At 42.5% G+C, this 22,891-nt stretch overlaps 1 protein-coding gene across 14 annotated transcripts; it reads right to left on the bottom strand.

The window, feature by feature from the left end:
* Positions 1-1,586: 1,586 nt before the first annotated feature.
* On the bottom strand, positions 1,587-22,758 carry LOC110983174 (uncharacterized). Of its 14 annotated transcripts, XM_087147630.1 has the most exons (6): positions 21,110-22,758; positions 17,824-17,919; positions 14,561-15,641; positions 11,236-11,305; positions 10,672-10,729; positions 2,631-9,256 (listed from the first exon to the last, which is right to left on the bottom strand). In XM_087147630.1, the coding sequence occupies exons 3-6, from the start codon at positions 14,622-14,624 to the stop codon at positions 9,065-9,067; spliced, it is 384 nt and encodes a 127-aa protein (XP_087003756.1). In that variant the 5' UTR covers positions 14,625-15,641; positions 17,824-17,919; positions 21,110-22,758; the 3' UTR covers positions 2,631-9,064. The 14 variants fall into 14 exon arrangements, 4 of the variants coding, with proteins under 4 accessions (XP_087003756.1, XP_087003751.1, XP_087003743.1 ...); XM_087147625.1 differs by lacking the exon at positions 17,824-17,919; XM_087147617.1 differs by lacking the exon at positions 21,110-22,758 and having other exon boundaries at positions 17,824-18,050.
* Positions 22,759-22,891: the final 133 nt, after the last annotated feature.

Raw genomic sequence — 22,891 nt, 5'->3', positions numbered from 1 at the left:
AAGAATTGTAGATGGCCAAGTTGTGTTGAATAATTATACTTGACACCTTTTTGCCAAAATGTAGCTTTTTGAAAAGTGATATTAATTCAGTCTGTCAACTCCATTTAAATTCGCATATCTTATTTATTGAAAGCGACATTTTAGGTACACTCAGCGGCTGCTCCACAAAACAGCAACTGCTTCTGACAACGTACGGGTTTGCAGGTTTTTAAAGTCCAAAACCACAGGATTCTTTTACCTCTAGTTATCTGACTCCGAGGAAGCACATGTTTTCCGCACTCCAAGCAAACTCAGCCCGCGCGTTTCCTCAGCGTCATATCCACCCGGCTAGCAGTAGTGAAGGGGGGGGGGGTGTCACGCAGCCAGCGTGGTAAAATAAGCAGATGGAGAACGGTTCAGTCGGGGACCATCCGAACAGTTTACCTTGTTCTATCAGTTTGGGGTTTTTTTTGCATTCGCATAGAAAACGTGCTGTTTTGGATGTTAATTTCGAAAGGTGTTCAGAATACTTTGACGTGACGTGTACAAGCAATAAAACACTGTCGCAAACTGCTCATCTACCAAAGTTAATCCTAGCAGGAGTGCCGGTAACTCCCGATAAGAGACTTTTCATCGAAATGACATATCCTTGAAATTCGGCGATAAACAAGACCCTGAAAGCGTCTTCCTGGGCAGTACAAGTGTACATGTACATTCAATCTCCCTGCCTTAAAAAGCTGAGTTGCGCGTCAAGGACGTCGTCAACCAAGATATTCATGATTCTAAATGCCTTGGTGTTTGGCTTGCGTCAACATGGTATAAGATTATGTAAAGCCAGTCGTCCAAATAGACTGTAACTAGCTTTATGGGCTGAACACAACATTTGCGGTAGAACTTCAAGTTCAATTGAAGGCGTCCTGCAGTCTCCCTCCCAGACTCCCATGCAGGGAACTCAATCGTCTGTCATGTCTCCATCTCCTACGGACAACGTGCATGATGCGCGTGGGCGATGGGAATTCCAGCCGAGCTATGAACCCGATTCCTGCTGTCACGTGACTGGCAAACAGGTGTTTCCTTGTCAACTGTCATGCCCATTTATGAGTTGGATTGTTTTATATTGGGGGATGATGTTCCTTAACTGGATGTCATGGGTCGGCGACATGGAACCCCGTGGAGTTGTTTTGGAGCATCAGCGGCACACGGATGGGTGAAGCGGATTTTAACAGTTATGCTAAAACATATCAGAGAAAAACGCACTTGTCTGCGAATTCACGAGGTTTGTATGTGGAGAAAATGTGTTGAAGAGAAAACTCACCGAGACAAAGTTGTTCGTAGCGGGATGACGAGGACCAGAAAAGAGTGGTTGGAAGACGCCAAGGATGATTACGTTGTTTCACAACTGATAAACGATGATTTTTTTTAAATCAACCTTTTGATAAGTTTTGGGGTCAAGAGCATGCAGGAAGACAGTCAATCATTTTGTCTCTTTGCATCGATGGAAAATCACAGAAGTTTTCCATTTTTGGCAAGTTGACCGTCTGCGACCAGTAGCCAAGAATCCATTCATGCTATGCTGCTATGCATTGCTTGTCGCAGTGTTCCTGACGGCCGTAGGTCAGAAGCGGGCATTTGACCTCTCTCAGGATTTCTCCAGCTTGAAATTTTGGGGAAAACAGACACTCTTGTTGATAAACGACCACCACAGGTGGGGGGTTGGAACGCTGAACAGGAACTATCTAATTAAGGCAATCAGATTAACACCTATTTCACTCAGCGCTAAAACTACACCATGGTGTCGATCACACTCTTGTGATATGATTAGATTATGCAACAGGGATAATCGAATAACAGGCGCGAGAAAGAAAGTTACTTACGGTGTCTGCGGCAAATCTAATTATTTTAAATTCGCTTTTATTTGCTGGTACGGTTGTAGACCTATATTCAGAATATAGAAACCACCGCAGAGGAGCCGAAGTTAAACCAAACTGTAACAATGTTTGGACAAAACAAAACAAAACTTTAATGATTTAATAATGGAAGTGACTTTTGATAGGCAGTCTGAATTGTTATGGGACTGTCCACGTGGCCTTGTTCTAAAACGAGGCCACTCTGATGAGATTCCTCTCAAATGTTGCTTCTCTACGCATGTTCACATTTGCGTTACAAATCTGGCGATGTATTCTTTTCTCTGTCTGTATCTCATAATGAATGATGGTTTGGCGTGTTTATTATTTCAGGACAAATATGGCAGTAACCATATAAACAAATTCATCCGCAAATTCATTAACATTCATAAATCAAGCTGTCAAAAAAGAACTTCGGTTCGACACTGGCAAAGCTGGTATCCGCAATAAAGCAGTTTAATATCACCTGATAAATACGCAGGCTAGTGGTTAAAGTGTGCAGACGTATCTCGTGCTGAGTTTACTCTTTTGTGAGGTGAGCATGCGCACACTATCCCAACGCAGGCCCAGATCAGTAATAATGGTGCAAGAAACAACTAAGATGAGCTAGAAGTACCAAATCTGCAATCTTTTTCGCCGGATAAATTGACGTGTACATCTTGTAGGGAAAAATTTCAAGCTGAAATAAAACATACTTGTTTAAATTCGCATGAACTATAAAAAACCAGTGAGGTCAACAATCACCAGTAATGTACATCATGGCAGGACATTTTATTCGCTATGCAACCAAACGATATTCTTTGTGATTTGCAAATTTTTGTTCAGTACTACTGGCTTCAGATTTAATATGACGTTTATGACACGCTTTAGTATGTCCTTTCGACACAGCGCATGCACAAATCGATATTAAAATGATACCAGAGGTTGTAAAATTGATGTCTTTAACCGATTCCTCCATGCTGTAACTTAGGGGTGAATTTAACTTCTATCACTTTCGTCATTTAGTGACCTTTAGCACTTTCAGAGTGAAAAAGAAAAACAACACTTATCAGTGCGACCATTTTTGTCATTTCACTTTTTCGTTTGGTATGATCCCCTCTCTATCTGTTGGTACATGAATTCAGCCCAAACATTCCTCAAGAAACGTCACCGTTCATAAGCAAGGAGAAACATCTGCTGCCCTGTAGGCTGTATGCAGCATTTCCTTATCGTCGCGTCATTCAACAGTGTCAGCAAGACGGATAAATTGTCCAGATGGGGTTGGGGTCCCGTGCAATGCTTCCAACAGGTCGCTATCTCCCATGGACATCGGGACTGGAAGAATTGGATTCCCATCAGGACAGCGCGCAGACCTGGCCTGGCAGCAGCTGATAATCAAAGGGAGCTAGCTGCACGGTGGTTTTATCGTCTAAACACACTGTGGGAAAAAGCCCCGCGGGCCACCGGTTCGCATTTGCCGTGTACTCAGGAATGTAGGAAATTCTCGACTGCTCGAAAGAGTTTTTTGTTGAAGTAAGTTGGGGGACATAAGTCGGCCACTTGTTGGTTGAGAGTTTCTGGTTACCAATAAAATTACTCGCTTGATTCGGTCGATAAGCGTGGTTTGTTTTGACATTAATCTTGAATGCTTTTGACTGGTTATCGCCAGTGGTAAAGATGTTTGCGGTGGGAAACTGCACAGGTTACGTCAGTGTGAAAAAATGTAATTCATGGTTGACGTAACATTTTGTAAGAATACGTCATGAATGCGTTGATCTATAATGTTCCACCTTTCCTGCCCCCCGTGGTTATGCCACTTCTATCTTTTTTAACCAACTGGCCTTGAAATTGATGAGGATATCGTGGTCTGATAATGACAGAATGTAGCAATGACTGGAAGTTGGAACGTGGTCTGTGTACAGACTAGGCCATGACGATGTACATGTAGTGATGATGTACGAGTGTTCGTTTGGCTTTTGAAGGAGATCATGTGCGCAACTTGGTAGTGATCGTGGTTGTGCCAACGACAATGAAAACATCGGCAGCAGTATTTTTTTTTAATATATTAGCTGTCATAATTGAGTCATTCCTCTTTTTAAATTAACTGAGCACTAAAAAGCCTTGACACCCTTGGTCGTGTACAAAACTATGGACCTCTGAAGGATTCAAGGTGTTTGTAGGCTTTTAGGGTTAAGCTTTATCTTTTCCAAGCAATCTATAATCTACAACCCCATCAGTGGCTAAAGACGGAGTAAAATCATCCCCTGTTTTCAAAGAAACGCCTCCGAAAACCTCCAAATCTCACGGGGATAAGCTGCGCTTTTTGTTGACTGACCCCCCCACGCCTCGCGACGTCCATTGATTGATCAACCCAACACTAACCACTCCAATGTCTGACACTGACAGTCGCTAACAAGAAATGTCAACTTCTTATCGGAGGGGACGCAGAACCAAGAACAGACAACGAGTACACAAAGTCCACGGCCTCGGCACAAGTAGGGTTGACCTGCGGTTGCTGCGGTTAGGAGCATGGAGGTTTCCCCTAATCTCAGGGGCTGAATGCCCTACTCGGCCGCGCGAAAAACCTTTTATATATCGGCTTGGGGGCCTGGTCATGTCCCTTTCAACAGGAATGTTTGCACACGGATCTCTTGTTAGTTTGCTTTTACAGCGTAGAAGCATGGAGGCCGGTATTATTCCAGAGGGGCAGCCCAAGAATTGGGCAGCCTCGGTAATAAATCTCGCTTGGGCAGTGTCAACTTCGATGTGTCCCCCACTTTTAGGGGTTTAATTAATGTCAGGAGCCATAACATGCTAATTGCATGTAAAAACCATATTTAGTAGTGTGCACGTACAGCGAGACCCAATGAGGCATAGTGTTGTTATATAAAGTATTTTTTTCCCAAGAACGCTTTCACAATTTCATCACTCACTGCATACTACTCTGGAAACTATGAACCGAACGGAATAGGCTTCATAATAGTAAGTATTTATCTTACCTTTATAACTTAGTGTGGAGTTGGGACTTTTGAGACCAATCCAATCAGCCGAACAGTTGGTTGTAGCAAAAACGTACTTAACGGATATATCATTGACTTCCAAACCAATCAATACCCAGCAGGCTTTCAAAATCTATCTATGCATAGCCCTAGCAAATGTGCCCATGTTTTGTTAGAAATAGTTCAACTATGGATCGATAGTGTTAGGTGGCGGCGTTAATCTCATAAACATTGCAGAAATCGTCAACTGGAACACGATCTCTGCCATTGAATTCTCTTTCTTTTATCACTTTCTTCCGCAACGAGTCAATCTATATGCTATATTTAAAATCCCTCCTTGAGACGCACCCAGGTGCGAAAAATACGGCGCTGGTATTTCAAGAAAGGTTTGTCCACATTGTGACGTCGTGTAATCGATAACATACCCAAACCATAGAAAGATCAAGGGAACAGTGCCCAAACCCATCCCGGGGCTATTTATTAATAACAAGACCCATAAACGCAGGCTGGATGCATTTTCTTTCCAAAAATGAACCCCGAAGATGTACGGTCTCTATAGTATAGTGCTTAACTGCAGAGTTGAACATCATCCATCAGTACAAGTTTTGTTTAGCCTGTCACATTATTTATTAACTTTTCAAATTAATTTTAGCGTTTCTATAATCCTGTATGACTAAGCATAGAAACTGTGACAAAATATTACGCCCACTTTAATATTTCTCATTTTTTTGACGCTTCAAGACATTGGAGTGTATTCGTGCCAAATGAAACCGTTTCAATGGTCGTATTGTAATGTATGGAAGGGAAAAGTCTGACTTGGCAAACCTGACAACTTCAGCTGCAATTTTATTCAACTGCCGTAGCTTTTGTATTCCCTCGAGAAGTTCTGTGCGGCCAAATCGATCCTACATGTATCCGTTGCCGACGAATTAAAGTGTAAAACCATGTGGTGGAATTCAGATTAATTTAAAATTTGCCGCCCAAATTTGCATTGGGGTCCCAAGGATGTTGTGTTTGTGTATATACATGATACTTGAATTCGTCGACTCAGGAACTCGCCCATTTCAATGCCCAACATGTCACGTATATTTTGCTGGAGACTCGGCTCGATAGCAATAATCATCCGCACAAGAAAACACATTATCAGCCACCTTTTTGGGGGTCAATATTGGGCTAATTTTTCCTGAAGTCCGTGTGTATATATATCCGGATTCTAAACACATTCCAAGGACTCTGATCAAAGTACTGCAAAGACTGAGTAAATGAATGAATAAAAGTAATCCGTGCCCTTCGCTGAAAATGTGGCATTGGGTGGGCATCGTATTGTGGTAGTATACTCGCAGTTAGAACAACCACTGCCATTCTGTATATGAACAGCGCACGCGTAGTCCCCTGTACACGTTAACCGCGTGATTGCGTAAGGGCCCTACATACCGACACACAGTGCCCCAAGGCCTTTGGTCTGGGTTCCCGCCATAGAGAGTACCACGTGTCTACTGAAGTAAACAGGTACCGATCAACTCGCCGTGGCAAGGGCGATTTGGATCCTTTGTAAGGCAATGCATTGTACGGCTGTTGTTAACATTTGGTAAGCTCCAACAGTTCCCACTTTTCTATGGGAAATAGAGAATAATGGGCAAGCAGGTGTCGAATGCAAAACAACCAAAGGCCTTTAAATTTTAAAGGCTCGCGGAATGAAGTAAGAGTGAAACCACCCGATGCGCTGAGAAAGTACTCCCTACACTGTTGTTACGCACACGAATTTTTTTTTAGTTTTGCTAACATGCAGTGTATACCATGGTGTGTGGAGGGATAAGGAAATCTGCAAATCGGCATATTTTACTGGATTGGAATTTGTTTTTGAGGTAAAGCAGTGGGCAGTGTCTATTCAGGCTTTGACTGGAAAAGCAATTGATGGGTAGCTCGTGTTTGTCGATCAGAGAAATCTAAATTTATGAGGGATTAAAAGTAACATTTTAGATTTCACATTGAGGGTTGAAACGACGAAAAAGCTGTTTGTATAAGAAAACCATATAAAGTTCCAAAAATCGAGAAGCCAGATTGATCATCGCCGTAGCCACAGTGTACAACCAGACACAGTGGTCTTAACGTTTCCAAGAGGAAACAGTTGCCTTAAACTGATACCATCAGTCATTGCCCACATCCAAAGATCTGCAGTGCAGCGCAGGAATACAACTAGGGAGGCAGTGCATGCAGTGTCATTGGAGTTCATCGGTATGCCTTCGGTAACAGGCGGGGCCATCGATGCCAAGGCGATCCCTGACCATCGATTTGGCAGGAGAGCCCACACCACGGGGGACCAAACAAGGTGAATCCGCAACAACACCACTACGCAAAAGGATCGAAACTGCGTGTTTTGTCCCTGCGAATTATTGCGTAACTTAAGATACACTTAATAGTCCCGGAATTATTCTCAAGGACTCTCCACTCACCGGGGCCTCTGTTTACGCAATGGAGTTGTAGCATCACACTACGGCAGAGAGGATGACAATTAACAGGCAGGCTGATTTTAAAGGGCCGTGACTGCTGTACGCGCGGTCTGCACAAGCTAAAAGTTTTCCATCACTGCGCGCACTAGTATAATGAACTAAAAGTACTTGGATGGAAACCTTGAGCGTGCATGGTAGAAATTGACGTGGATGATGTTGACGTGCCTTTCGTGTGGTGCATAGACAAAAGTTAATTTGTCACAGAGAGGATATCATTAATTTTGGCATAACTGTATTGTTTTTATTACGAACTTCCTTAATCTTTTTATAGACTCTAGGACTTCTTAATCATTGGAACTTCAGAGTAAGAATGGTGCTCCGCTCCTACTTACTACCAGATTACTTAATCAAGTAACTTTTTACTTAAGAGTCTGACAGGTGGATCAGCTGTAATGAAAAAAAACCTGATTGAACTTCAAAACGGAAATACATTTGATTTAAATGCTGAAGGATGACTGAGATTAGGTTACAGGAAAAAGTGCAGTCACCCCCTTGAGCATGAGACATCTCGGAAAATATCATGCGCCCAAGTAGGACAGAGACATTAATAAGTGTATCACAGAGCAACCGGTTATTACGTGGGTTAATATACGTGGTGATCTATGCCTGAAAGGTTTGCTGATTGTTTTATACAATTTGGCAAGGCAATCATGAAAGTACAGTGACATATCACTGGGGGGAGGGGCAGTTTGCCAACGAACTTTCAATTTTTTTGGGTCATTTTTGTTTTACCCAACTGAGATTACTTCATAGGTGAGTAGGAAAGAAACTAATCAGTATATTTATTCATTAAAAAATTGCAACCCCCCCCCCAAGAATTATGTTGAATGAGCCCGAAAGGGCCTTTGCGATTTCAATTTGCCCTCCCACACACCACATTTGATATGCTACTGTGCAGGTATAGTTAGCAGTGGCAACTCGACAGCTTTGCTGCACGATCATGCTCCCATCCAGCTCCAATCAGTCATGCAGGCTTAAGGAAGGGGTTATGGAGGAAGAAGACACGAGGTCCGTTCTGACAATTAATGAAGCCTTCACACTCCGTCAGAGGCCCTAATGTTAAACTTCGACAAGTCTGTATTATTGTACTTTTTATAGCCGACTCGGGGCAACCTCACAGTAAACCCCGTTCCTTGAATTTTGAAAACACTTGCCAACCACGTATTTTTTCACAAGAGAGGCTTTCACCATAAGTGCATCAGCGGTAGAGTTGGTAGGATGGGGAGAGACTATTAGTCGTTCTGTTTTAGAGATAAGAGCGCATGCTTTTCACAGTTTCCCCTTATAACTTTTTCCAGGTAAAACATAACTGTTCTTATAATAAAGCAACATCGGTAAGTACTCCCGCCCCGAACTTTTCAGTCAAGCTTATACAGAGCCTGCTACGTCTGGGGAACACACTTATTTTTTTTTGAACAGAGAGTTGTCAAACATTAGCCTACTGTTTTACAGCTTTGAAGCTTTTCACGGTGAAGGTGGCAAGTTGGGTGAAGGGGTTCATGAGTGAAGGGCATCATGCAGGATATATCTTTTTGAGCATGCATAGTTCTGCCGGTTGCATTGATCCCTTGTACTGAAAACAATGCCATCCTTCGTTCCCCACAAATGGGTGGAAAGACAAACACTCGTCATGGCTCATTCAGCCGTCCATTGTGTGCGTTATGGGCACATATCCGTGTTCACTCAAGTCAAATTAGCAAATACAGACATCACGGGAGACGCTGAAGATGGGTATCTCTATCAAACGCTCCGCACGCGAGAGAAAAAAGAGTTGCGAAACCGCAATGGACTTCGAACCCAAGCGCTTGTTAGTTCCGTCCGGTGACTCAACCGACAAACGATCTCTGATGTAGCATTTCTCTATGGCTGTTCCGTGCCTGTAAGCCTGTCACGCAGGAAAGATAATACCGAAACGTTCCGTTGAACTAATTATCGTGTCGATTGTTCGGATAAGAGATCAAATGCTGCAGTTAAGGAGAGACGCATCCTGTTAAAAGATTATAAAGGCCTATACGATTCTGTTGGATAAAACACAAATTTTAAAATTAATAGCATGAATACCGATATAATGCATCGCACACGCTGCAGATGGGGGGTGGGGCAAGGGCGGCGACATCCTCCCTCCTCAAACTTTTGTTTAGGAATTTTTCCCTTAAAACCCCCGAATTTACTTTCACCCCTCAGAAAGGCTCAACAGGTTACATACAAAATAGTAGTGTCTGTAATAAACGTTCGCTTGTTTTGGAGCCGCGGGTTCCGTAGAACGGGTGACACACGCTAAAGTTCTCCCCCCCCCCTAAAATTTGGTTCTGGATCCGCCCTTAACCGACACTACCAATGCATGTACAAGAATTGCATTTAAATGTGAACCAAGAAGGGTACATGGTTGAAACTAAGGTAGATCAATTGACGGGGATACTGACTGGCTCGGGAGCGCCTTGATGCATTTTTGAACATTGTCCACACCATAATAGCAGCAATGCACAGTAAATTCCTTCATTCCATATAAAGAAATATCCTTGAATACTGTTGCCTGGCAGTGCCTGGTGCTTAACAAATGAGACAAAATGTACGGTACAGCATTATGTCCAGAACTACATGTACATTACAACTATGTGGGCGGTGTTGTTGGGTTTACCAATGAAAGCTTGAAGGGACTCGGCTTCCGTTCACGGTTGGTCACCACAATTCATGTCAAGCAACTTTAGAGATGACAAAGCTTTCAGTATCAAGGAACAAAACATCGTCACGTGACTATCCTTTTCAATCAGCTCCAAGCACTCGTCCGTCATACAAACATTGAAACAACGCTTCTAAGCTTGTATACCCCAAAATGCTGTGGAAAATAAAGTAATTAAACGGCTGCCCACTGGCGTCATCTCAGACTGTGAGCAATTCAAATTTAAAAGTTGAGTAGCAGTTGTATAAATGAACATGAATAAAACTTTGTATTCATTAGCCTTCGGAGATAATGAAGAGGGACACCACCATACACGGTTACTAAGGTTTACTTTCATGCTTGATAATCCTTGCATGCTACCTCGCTTTTTATCTGAATTTGCCTATCAACACGATGTCCGACCACTTAAACGAGCTATACATTTAGCGTCCAGCTTTTTAAAGGAGATAACTGTCACATAAAACAATCATAACTTCTTCAAATTTGCAGATGAGCTGACGGGTAAGCGTAAAATGGATTCTTAGAGGAGAGTTATTGTAATTAACAAATCCCAATAAACTCGTCAAGAAATGGTTAGTGAGATAAACTACAATTACGACCAATTTGCTAACAAAATTCACCTGGTGTGGAATCATGACAGACAGCGAGGCGTGACCAAGGAGTTGCAGTAAGGTCACACTAAAACGGAATGGAGATTTCAAAGCAAAGCTGAGACATCAAAATCGATTATACTGTAGGCCTACGTCAGGACGGTGGAAATTGGGGTCGTGACCATGGTTGAAATTAAAAGAAAAAGCACGGAATTACAATATGTCACAAAAGTATCCACAAACATGACAGCATTTATTCGACCTACCTAACTAGTGTCTTCACAGCCTGACACACTAACTGAGTTTGTAATTTTACCTAAACGATTCTAGTTTGCATAAGCAAACGACCCTGGCTAAAGGTTCCTATATAAAAAAAAGACCTATTTCGTGCCTGGTTAGGTTGACGGATAATTTTTTGATACCACAGAAGCATAGGCTAATCATGCCAGACGCATGATGACGTATAATCCAGCTACAACCCAAATTTTTGCCTCGAGAAAAGCGATGCTTCAGTTAAGAATCCATACACTAACAGTGTTACAAAAACTGGGAAGCATCACAGGTACTGGCGCCATATGAACTTTTGTTACCAACATTGGTCGTGGGTAGGTTTTCGCCAACTGTTCTCCATCACACATAGCCTGGATCAACGGAAGAAACTTTCCTACATAATAAAAAAAAGAAAGGTTGTGTTGGCTTGGAACTGTTCTCCCTGAGATGAACTATGGAGACTGAGAAGATTAAATATAAATCACACCCGCCATTCCCCATTGAACCAAGAAGCCACTACTTCCGTCTTTGTCTGGTAAGAGTTTCAGACCTTTCCTTAAATTTCAAATTGAATTTCCCCTGGAGATCCGGTACAAGCCATGCCTAGCGCTCCACCCTCCACTCAGTAAAAAGGTTCCCTTAATGCTGGTTCTTTCATTACATCCGGCCGCCAGCTCGTGTCGGGGAGGGATTTCCCCTAAAATGGCGCAAGTGGATCTCTGCAGTGTTTACGTCATGGCCCAGAGGGCATGCATGGTACTAAAATCGTGCAGATGCTTCACAAGACGTGTGCTTTGAGCTTTCAGTTTATAGGACCCCCCTTAAGTTACCTAGTTTTAGCTCTTCTCCTCATCGGCGTAGCACTGTTCATAAAAACAAAATTAACACTGGGTTGAAACGTGGTTCAACAAAATTTCTCAGCCCTGTGGCAGTTTTTAAGTCCTCTGCAGAAAAATCCATATCACCAAAACACAAATTGAACATTACGATTGTCTATCCCTATCAGAGAGCCTTGCAAAATGGTTCAAATGTAAGATGGAAACTCACCAGATGCCGTCAATATGGAAATTATTGGTACCGAGACAATCTGAACAATTCCTCAAACAGTAAACACCCAAAAACAGTTTCCATGGGAGCTCTAGCCACTAGACCCTGGAGCCTTGTCTCTGAAACCCGCCAAACGTCACAGTCACCGCAATGAGAGAACAAAACTTACCGTTCCTTCATGCCCACACCTGACGAAATAGCGATTAATAAGGCAAGGCCAGCAACAAACAAGCCACAACTTTCAAAGACAGTGAAAGACGCCACGACCATAATGGCTCCTATTATGAGTTTATGGGGTCGCTGAGCATTTTGTGTCCGTCGTGAGGCCACAACCAAGGATGGACTTAATCCGACAAATCATTCGCCACTAGGTACACCTACATGTATATAGCACGGTATTCGGCAACACACGGACGAAAGGTCGTTTGTTTGTTGTCTCTTTCAGTCGCATTCTTGAAAGACACGGTGACACAAACAAACTCTTCCTAAACAAATTTAGCTATAGATAGTGCCGAGATTGTCCACATCGTTCATTTGCACTTCTGTGAACTCAGAATCCTTGAAAGCGTTCTTAATTAAAGAAAAAATTTTTAGATTAATAATGATGAAAAAAAACCCCGGAACACGCACCAGAAATGTTTACTCTTTTGAACCTTAGTAGTTTCAGCAAAATCTTTCTGATGAAGCAGAAAGGAACAAAAATCAACCAGAGCAAGACATCACTTCAGCTTCTTTGACACTGGTTGGTTGTTGCACTTTTTGTACGGTGTAAAAAATTAACATACTCGTTAATATTCATTTTAAAAACTCCGCCTGACGTGCATTCATTGCGCACACTCTGGGGATGTTTTCGTGGGTATGATAAAAAAGAGGCAGAATAAATAAACATACCGATAAGCGTAATGTTCATCTTGATTAATGCAATCAGATTTTGATGAATTTTGCTCGGTTTAATATACTGACCTAGTCAACCAACTTTTTTCCTTTTTCGTTTTCTGTATGTGTAAAATCCAACAATAGGTTTGGAAAAATCAAACTTCACTCGGGTCGCTACCAAACCAATCCTCTAACCTTCAGTGTTTCCAAGGGGAACAATGTAGGGTTGAGTTTATAATTGATATGCTTGGTGTGGTGGGAACAATTCCACGAGGCGCCCGAGGGGCAAAATGGGAAGCGGAAGCGATGGTGAGGACCCGGTCCGCGTCATGCCTCAGGGCGGAGGCGGTAAGTGAATATTTCGTCGTGACTATCCACTTTCCAGGAAGCCATTGTCTGGAGGTCCCAGGTAAAGGCTCCCGTCGAAGCGGACTTAGCAAAGAATTCGGAAACCTCCTGCCCCACATTCCACCGAAACTCGGAACCGAGTCAGGCCCACATCAGAGAGAAAGTGGTGTTAAAAGGAACTCAAAACGTTTGAACTTGCAACAAATAATTTGTGTGCAACAATGCATTATATGTTCTCTTGCAGACGCCTGGTAAGGTGCAGTTTAACTCTAATTTTCACACTGAACATTCGAATTTGCCAAAACAAACACCCAAAAGCTCACAGTCACTCAAAAATTGTTGCAGACGTAACAATATGCAATCCACATAGGTCTAAGTAACTATTGTTTACCTAAAAAAAGTATATTTTTTGATGAGGTGTACAGCCATTGTATGCGTCGTAAGTATACAATGACGTCACGTTCGTCAACAAACCCGCGGGTGGCGCGCTATTGTTAAGAGGCCTTGGCTTTTGTGTGGTCAAGATATCGTCAAGAGTCAGTAAAAACCCCAAACAGAACATCTCAAAATAGAAAATTACGTTTGTTGATTCAGCACTAAACAGTGCTGACAACTTCTTCAGTATAGACATTTTGTCTTCCTTGCTCAGCATATTGTATAATGACGACCACAATGCATCATTGAAGATTTAAAGCAACACAGCTCTTGACGTTTCCTTTTTTTTTAGCATGTGACGGAAAGATCTGTCGAGTTGAAAAGAATGCCGATAGTTGATTCCATTACGTAAAATGCACAGTGATAGGATGGAAAACAGTTGTCATAATCCGTCTATTGCAAAACGTACTGAAAGTTACCAAAATATCTCGTCATGAGGTCGGTAACCAAAACCTTGTTTAGAGACCACAAGGGTTTGTTTACTGCAAGTACAATATATCACGTGAAACATCCACACAAACCACAGATGAAGTCCTCGGAATACCATCGAGACCGATTTTAAAATGCATGGCACCTTACATTCTGGGTATTCATACTACAAACACATGTATAAAACCAATGCTTATCATAAGAATATAGCAAAGTGGGTGCAGAGTCAGAGAGTGGTTGAATCTGTGGCCGAGACACAATGCTAAAAAGGAACCGAAGCCTCCTGGCAGAAAATGTCAACTGTGGTGTATATTATTTCGTTCTTGAGTGAAGTCTGTGAGCAATACAAGGTTTTCGCAAATGAACAGCAAACAAATGAAGGTAAACAGTTTATGCATTTTCCATAGAGAAGACCCAGAAGAGTTATCAAAGCTCCTATGGAAGACAGTTTCAGTATTATGGGGAAAATATGACTAATTATTAATGTACGCGCAACACTGCAAGAGTGACTTACTGCAATCGCCAGTTCCACGTGACACCACCGGCCAGCAAATCAGACTTTGGTCGGAGTGTCTCATATTATCTCACGTTATCTCATCACCTGTCGTGAGAAAAGGCAGTCGTGTGTCGGAAACCGGGTCATACGAGATGACGTCACATAATGGTATAAGTGTAAAAAAAAGTGGCCAATTCTTTGAATAATATCCGACAGCTCAAATTTACTTCGTTTGTATTATTTTCATTTACACAATTGATATACCTGTCATCACGACAAATGAATCGACCACAACAGTATAGGTCGAAGGTCTGAATCCATCCTTTACTTAGTTCAGGTTACAGATCCACACAGTTTTACTTTCAACTTTTCCTCCTCGTTATGACTAATTATCATACTTGGACTAAAGGGAAACGTATTGCAATAACACTGATTAGGCAATGACATACACGCAATGTAAGTTAATGCATCGGCCAGGCAGACTCAATTCATCGATTCGTTCATCAATTTCCCAATACAACGTTAAATCTGCAAATATTCTCGGAAAAAAGCATGCAATGCCATGCATGTGCCACATCAATTAAGAATGAAAATAGGGCTTCAGAAAAGGAACATTGCCATAGACTGAAATAATAATACATGTACTTAAAACACTGACCCTTTCAATTCCAAGAGTATATACCACGTGACATACAAATCTATCAAGAATGATTAGTTTGACCATTTTTTTTTATGAAGGAGCACTGTATTTCATGGTCCATGACGTCTTGCATTGCTTTGTGGTCAGGGCTGAAAACTGGAAATCCATTTTCAGGAAATTTTTTTCCAATCTTGTTTAATGGAAGAGAGAGAAATCGTCCGGAGGCTGATAAGGCTTACACGATTGCAAACTGCGCACATCCAGTTACAACACTCTCGCAGCCGGACACGTAACAATCATTCCTTGATTACGACGCGGATGCGATACTTTTGGGTCAACAGCGAGGGGGGAATTGTTCACATCGCTGTGCTTCCGTAAAACAGCCGACCAGTTCCTGGAAATCACTCACGCTGTCAACTGCTTCGCTTGCAAAGTCCAAATAACGCACCACAGGGATGCCTGAATTGAAACAAAATACGAATCACAATGTCGGAAGTACACTGGACAGGTATAGATGAGACATAATTTTTACGGGCTCTACAGGAAACAGGTTGTTGCCCAAGCCTTTCTTGTTAGAGTTTCGTTTCCGATTTCAGAAGTGAATTTCCCCCTTTCTTGGTTCAGTCATCTCTCTCCAGTTCGCGGAAGATAAAACTTGAAAGTAATGTCATTTATTTTAACACTCACCGAAGCCTCATCACTATTTGAATTTGAAATAGCATCAGTATAAAGCCAGTCTCTTATCTCAGAAATGCGTTGCACTTCTCTGTTTTGTTTTATCATTTTAGAACGGCTAATAAGTTTTCAAATCACCATCGGTATGGATATCAATTCAACTATACCAGGAATGCGAAAGTGGGACTTCGAGTAGAAAATTCCCCAGGAAGTTAATTCTCTCTGTAGTTTCCATAACAATATTCTATAGCTCTTTTTTTCTCTAAAAGAAATTATTGCTTTATAGATATAAGTAGCGAACTCGAAACTATCTTGTTCGTTTTACGGATTAGATTTCGTACAAATCAGACTTGCCATCTTTGAAAATGATTTTTTTTCTACCATAGAAGAAGAAATCAGTGGAACAGGCGCAAAGCACGACCACGTATAAAAAACTACAGAAAAATACTACCGTGGCGTCACACATACGATTTAGGAGTTACGTTGGACCGTCGAAAAAAATTCCACAACAGTGTGACGTCATGAATCGGACCGCCACGCACACTATGGTTGATATGACCCATTACAATAATTTTGCGTGTTTATCAAAAACACGTAATGTTCAAAAAGTTCATACATGGAACTTTTTTTCTTGTTTTTCCTAAACCATGATTTCATACCCCTTTTCAGTGGAATACCTTACTGGAAATACATTGATCGGCACGACCCAGACACGTGGATATTTTTTTTCTTCAAAAGTTACAAAGCAAAGCCGCTGCGATTGGTGAGTTGTGACGCCACTTTCCATATTCGGGCAATGACGGCCACCAACGCATCAACGCGTCAGCTGCGGTACCGCTTCGCACACAGCAGGAGACCACGTTTTGCGGTCCACATGGGTCCTAAATAAGAAATTCGATGACACATGACTTGTGTGGAATGACATTACGCCCTTCACACAGTGACATCATGAATTTCGATTGTCCCGTCCAGAGGGCGATAAATTGTTCCAAAATTTATTTTGTGGCCCGTACTTTTTGGCCCTGCAAAAATTATGTATAAGATTGGGAAATGCCATCTATGTAGTGCACTCTTGCACGCAATTCGGCGTGCCAGGAGCCACAAATCACCTGCTGCAAGTGCACGTTCACCTACACAACGACGGTCAATCAATTAAATGAAAACAACGCCCTCCAAGGCTTTTCAAACCGTTTTCTTGGAAATCAATTCATCTTGATCCCTAATTAAACAAGTGTGTTTAACACACAACCATCACCTTGAAATCTTGCTTCTTTCGCCGACTTTTTGAAAATGCAGTGTCGCACATACAGCGGCTTGGGAGAACATGTAAGTTGGTCTTGGCCTTTAAGTTTCAACAATCTTCGTTTCATTCAGTCCGTATACGGGAACACCTTGACAATACGGTACAAGGGGCCAACCACAATTCCTGGAGTCCCAGTTCCAATGTTTTCTGAGACCATTGGTTAATTCACCAACTTTCTACAAAAAAGCGCCCCGACAACACCCTAATGTCGAAGAGTTCCTGGTAAAAGGAATGCTCAGTGCAAATGCCGGCAGCCCCTCCTCATGCTATCGCAGAAACAACAAATCCTTGTATGACGTCAAACTCCACGTCTACAGACAGTGACGTCAGTAGACAACATTCAAAACAATGACACCCCCTTCCCCGTAAGACCTGAAGCCTGTCTCCTTTTAGACAGCGTTCCGGAGGAAGCTAAGTCATATCATTGCAACTAGAGCTATATTCGCAATGGATGTTTCTCCGAACTCGTTTTCGAGAGCTGAATAGCCAGAAAGCAAAGGGACAATGTCTCGAAAAGTGAAAGGGTAGAGTCAATAATTAACTGCTTGTTTATGGCGTATTAGCATCGAGTCTAAATGTGTTCCGACCCAGTTTGGTCAATACCACAATCAATAATTATAGTGCTCGGTACAAGTAATGTTGGGAAGTTCGAAATCCACTTACCACCGGAACACAGAAAATGCCCAGAACTGTACCCACGCAGGTCGGGGGGGGGATATCGCTTCCATGTTAATTGGACCATCCGGGCGTCCAAAGATACTCAGTAATGTTACCAGGAGGGGAAAAACACACAAAAAATCGGAAACTAAACAAATAAACGAGTTTACGAGGCAAACATACTAAATTTATCCCGTACTGGGTCCGGCCTCTGACAAGAAGTGCATTAGTCTCCTTACCTTGAGTTTTGAATTGATAGTGTTGACGACTAGTCAAATGACAAATTCGTTTTACACAGCTATAGGCTTGGGTCCACATAGCTGATGTTTCGAATATGCACTGATATTTCACTATTTCGATTTCTGTGCACACGCAGCTTTGGCATGGTCTCTAATAGACGAGAGCTTAAAAAGCTGATGATGCCGAAGTTTAAGTTGCTTACTGGGAAGTGCAGTGGCGCTTGGTTCACAATCTGGAAACCAGCGGAGCTCGCAGCGTTTGTATTCATTCGTAATCTTGTTTCGTGTAACTGGCTCTATGGGTGCAGACCACTAATTCAAGTGAGAATTTCTGACCAGCTCATTAGCATTAAAAGTGCCCCCACAGTATCTTTTGAAAAAGGAGATTGTTTGGCCCCCAAAAAGGTGAGATTGTGTAAATCGTCGCCAGGATCAACTCCCTGGGTCTCTGAGCTTTCATATGAGGGCAGAAGGGCTGAAAACAACGGTTGAAAAATGGTCCTAAGTGCCCCAGAAAGTTGAGAGTTGCCACTTGAAAAATGGCTGCAATCAGACTTCGGAAAATCACTTTTTGGGGGGGATTTTGTTTTGTGGGAATAATTAAAAATGCAATTGGTTAACCCACAAAAAATTGAAAAGAAATTGAAAGATAAGTGACCAGACAAGAATTTCATTTGTGTTTCAGAAATCTCAGGGATGTTGGCGTGCATGCTATTGGGCCCTGAACGGTGCTGATTTTACACTGTTTTCAATGGGGCTTGAATTAGTGGACTGGACCCCTATGATCAGACTTTCCTCATAGGAGCCGGTGGCCACCTGTCAGAATGACCAGAACGAGCCTGCCCTCAAGGAGAAACCAATGGTCAGCCCCGGATAAGTCGCCCTGCTATACACCTGTCTTTTGTGGCATTTCTATTTCGGACCCAAATCACCATGGGAAATTCTTTTTCGATTCTTCGTCCTCGATTTTCTGCGGCTTATAGTACTTGGAATTTTGTACAGCTTCCTCTTTCAGCGATGCTGGATGAGATTAAACCTGTTTATTTCCATGGTCACGTCAACACGAGGTCACTAGGGATATAAATGATGGCAGGGTTGGGTAGTACGGGCCCAAGGTTTCATCACTGCCGATTATTCTCCCAGTATCACGAGCATGAATCAAATTCGTACGTCGTTTAAAACTAAGATTTAAACGTGAATATTTGTGCAGCTCTGAAAAGTGAACTCCTTTGCGATATCATTGCAAGACGGCAGACACGATACAAAATTAACTCTGTCATCTCTGGAGTGTTCAGTGGATTGTTTCCTCCTATGGTGATCTCTGGGCCTACGTCCACAGAAAAACAATGATAATTAATGTACCACCCCACCCCACGTTAAAGCAAGGAAAACGTGCATGAGTAAAATTTCGAAAGACTTGGTATGTAAAAAAACAGTCCATCCATACTCGCATCCAAAAGAGCCCAGCACATTGACGTAAGGTGGATTATAATGCCATATATTGACAATTGGACCATCCAGAATGTAGATACGTAGACTTCGTTGAGTGGATAAACCCAGGCACGTAGGCCTATCTGTATTGACCTATACATATCCTCTTAAGTTGAAAAAGCTCATTACCACTTAATTAGTTATTCTAATGAAGAAAGAAAACCTTTCACCAAGCATACCTTCAGACTGTTCGATTTTATCTAACGATAGTACGAGTTGATACTATGCTTCCTTTTGAGCCAAGATATTTTCCCAGGGAAAACGATACAGCTTAATCGAATGTGTTCGATACACCGTACAGTTGGTGAATAGTGTGGGACATTTAAATCCATCGACAATGGCAACTACTATTGATAATCAGGTATGCAGGGACCATCGTCGACAAAAGGGTGTTGACCGAGCAGGGTATCCGAGGGTAATCGGGATATACGTATAACGACAAGATCATCCACGGAATCTGGTTTCGGGGAAATCTTTAATCCACAGCAGAGCACGAACACCGGGGGGGGGGAAGATGCCACCGATTATTCTGTATTCAAAAGGGCATTGTGAGGTTGTAACAATGTCAGTTGCTGTTATTTCGCGCTACAAACACGTCAAACCTGCAAGGCCGAGTGCGCTTACATTCCGCCCTGAATTTAAAGTAACAAGGGTATTTCTGGAGCAATTGGTGGCATCATTATAGGAGAATAGTCGTCATTCTTATGACAAGCATTCAACAACTTCCGTCGACATGCTTGGAACAAAACAAACACGACGAAATCATCAACTTTGCAAAGTGCACCTTCGAAGAGATAGAGTTTAACTGAAATGGACGTCGGGCGTATCGTGATCCGCACGACTCATAAAACATGTCTTACAGTTACAACAGCAAATGCTGATGCAGTCAGGAACCAGATGTGTCTGTGGGGGCGACAGCACTTTTACTGCAAGGAAAGCGGGGGCAGTGCGAGGGGCCCCTGTAATGCGGGGGGGGGGCAATTGACACGCGCTTCCCTTTATTACATCGTAGGATCATTGCTCCCACGCATAAAGGCACCCTGATGATGTTGGAGTGATTTGACAGCAGTAATGAAAGACAGAGGAAATGAAAGCTATACCTGTTGAGTTCAGGATACCTCACTACAAAGTATCCTAGCAACCGTCACCTTGCCAACATTAAAACCAATGGCGAAATAATCTGGTTCTCAATTATTCAAGCCACTCTGGCTTGCAAGATGGCCTGCAACAAAAGCGTTTTCAGAAGGACTTACGAAATCAGGACCAACGCTACTTGGTTCAAAAAGCGAAAGCATTATTAAGCATCAACTGAGGATTTGTAGTGATCATGGCATCATACAGACACAACAAAATTACCACAGCCTTTAACTTGTTTACTTTTGATAAATTAAAGTACAATGTCGTTTTGTACCGACGCCAAACATCAGCTTTAAGGTGGACGCTTGGCATCAGTACTACTGCAGTGTCACGCAGATTACAAATTCACAACTTTGGAAAAAAACCTCATTAACATTTGCGTTTTTTGCGGTGTGTAGTAGTTTTAACACCAATCAACAACTTACAGTCTCAAGATCGGCGCTTAATCGTCTCAGATGTTCGATCCGAAGTCATAATAATGGGGTCACCACAACGCTCTGCGATTCGTGTCGATTCGATATTCATTAGTCCCCATTCAAGTACGCGTCACAGAACTTCAATGACGTCACCAATTTCTCGGAACCGAGCGCACAGCGTCCGTGACCCGAAGTCCCACTGATTCAGTGTTACGTGAGCCGGGTGGCGTACGCCCTGGCCACGAGTCATCGTCCGATTAGCATTGACGGCGTTGACCAAACGCGAGACTCGCTGATGTGATTTCCAACTACCGGTTGTTGACATGATCTGGCAAAGTCGCCCTTGGAAATTTACCAATTTTCACGGGACTTGCGTTCAGAATTGAAACAGTGATGAAGCGACCAACAAGGTCAAATGCAAGTTACGAGTCAGGGAATGTGACCAAAGCACTTGCACAGCTTAAAGAGGTTCAACTTTTGGCAGTAAACTTTTGAATTTCTGTTATAACTAGCGTTACAGTCTACTCTGTCCTCAGTGGCTTGAAAGGTGAACCAAATTTGAATTCAGACTAGTTTCAAGCAAAAAAATGTATAAATCACTAACTCGATAGGCCTATGGCCAACGGTAATTTTGATGAATTTTCAGTGATGATTTAATTGATAAATTTATAATTTCGATAACGACCAAGGAACTGTGACCATGGATGAATACCTCCCAAAATTCTTCGCTATTTGGACAACAAATTTCAGCTGACTACTGACGGACTGCTTCACAACTTAGAGATAGCAAGTAACCGTCCCAGCTCGAAGCTGCCTTGTGTTTTTTTTTTCCGCAAAGGATTTCCCAAATCTTGCGGTTCAACCCCTGGGCCTTAAAAGGACCCCCTAGGCCTTAAAATGGACTGCTCCACCCGAGGTCCAAACTTGAATATCACTACATGTACAACTGTGTGGGACGACACCCGAATTACACGGCTTCGTCTAAGAATAACACATGCTCCTATCCCATCCTATCCTTAGCTATTGGCTAAAGTGTCCAACTGTTTCCCATGAACGTGTGTGCCAATCTACCAGCCACAACGCGGTCGTATTTCAAGTTCACTTTTCAGGAAGCTAATGACCAAAACCCCTCAAAACACGTTCATGTAGGTGATATTGATCCCACTCCGACACTGTTTTCGTTCATACTTCAGCGCGGTCCAAGAGGAAAAATCTTTGCAGAAAGATGTGGAGTTCGCGTTGTTTGTGTGCATATTGAAACTGGTGGCGGAAGCGGGGGGGAGGGGACTTTTTTCGACTGGTGGGGTCATGGCCTCCACTTTTTACAGGTCCTATAATAATGGATCGGCCTATTAATGGGTGATGCCTGAGGATCTTATAACTGCCTCCCCCCCAAAAAAAAATTGTTCCACAGCCGTTGTATATTTTGGAATCACTTTTGCGGGTAATTCATCAGCCCGGGTTTAGAGTAGTGGGCCACAAATTACCTGTGACTTTGAGGTCTATGGCAATAACAACAGGCAAAAATCCTACCCTAAACTACTAAAATGTTTTCAAGATGTATTTTTGCGTTGGGGAGATGTTAATTTATATAACGGGTTTTGCCCTTACCCAACGTATACACTGAAAAACAGTGTATGCTCAGTGCTTGTCCGAGAGCTTGCGAAAAAATGCACAAGCTTACTCAGGTGGGACTCGAACCCACGACCACAACCTTACTAGTCTGCACTAGTAAGCAGGAGGTCATGGGTTCGGGTCCCACCCGAGTAAGCTTGTGAATTTTTTCGCAAG

This window comes from Acanthaster planci, linkage group LG01 (genome assembly GCF_054643075.1).
Source record: "Acanthaster planci isolate LZ-2023a linkage group LG01, COTS_SCS, whole genome shotgun sequence".
Taxonomy (NCBI): Eukaryota; Metazoa; Echinodermata; class Asteroidea; order Valvatida; family Acanthasteridae; genus Acanthaster; species Acanthaster planci.
The sequence above is the reverse complement of the archived record's forward strand: the minus strand, read 5'-3'. Positions and strand labels throughout refer to the sequence as shown.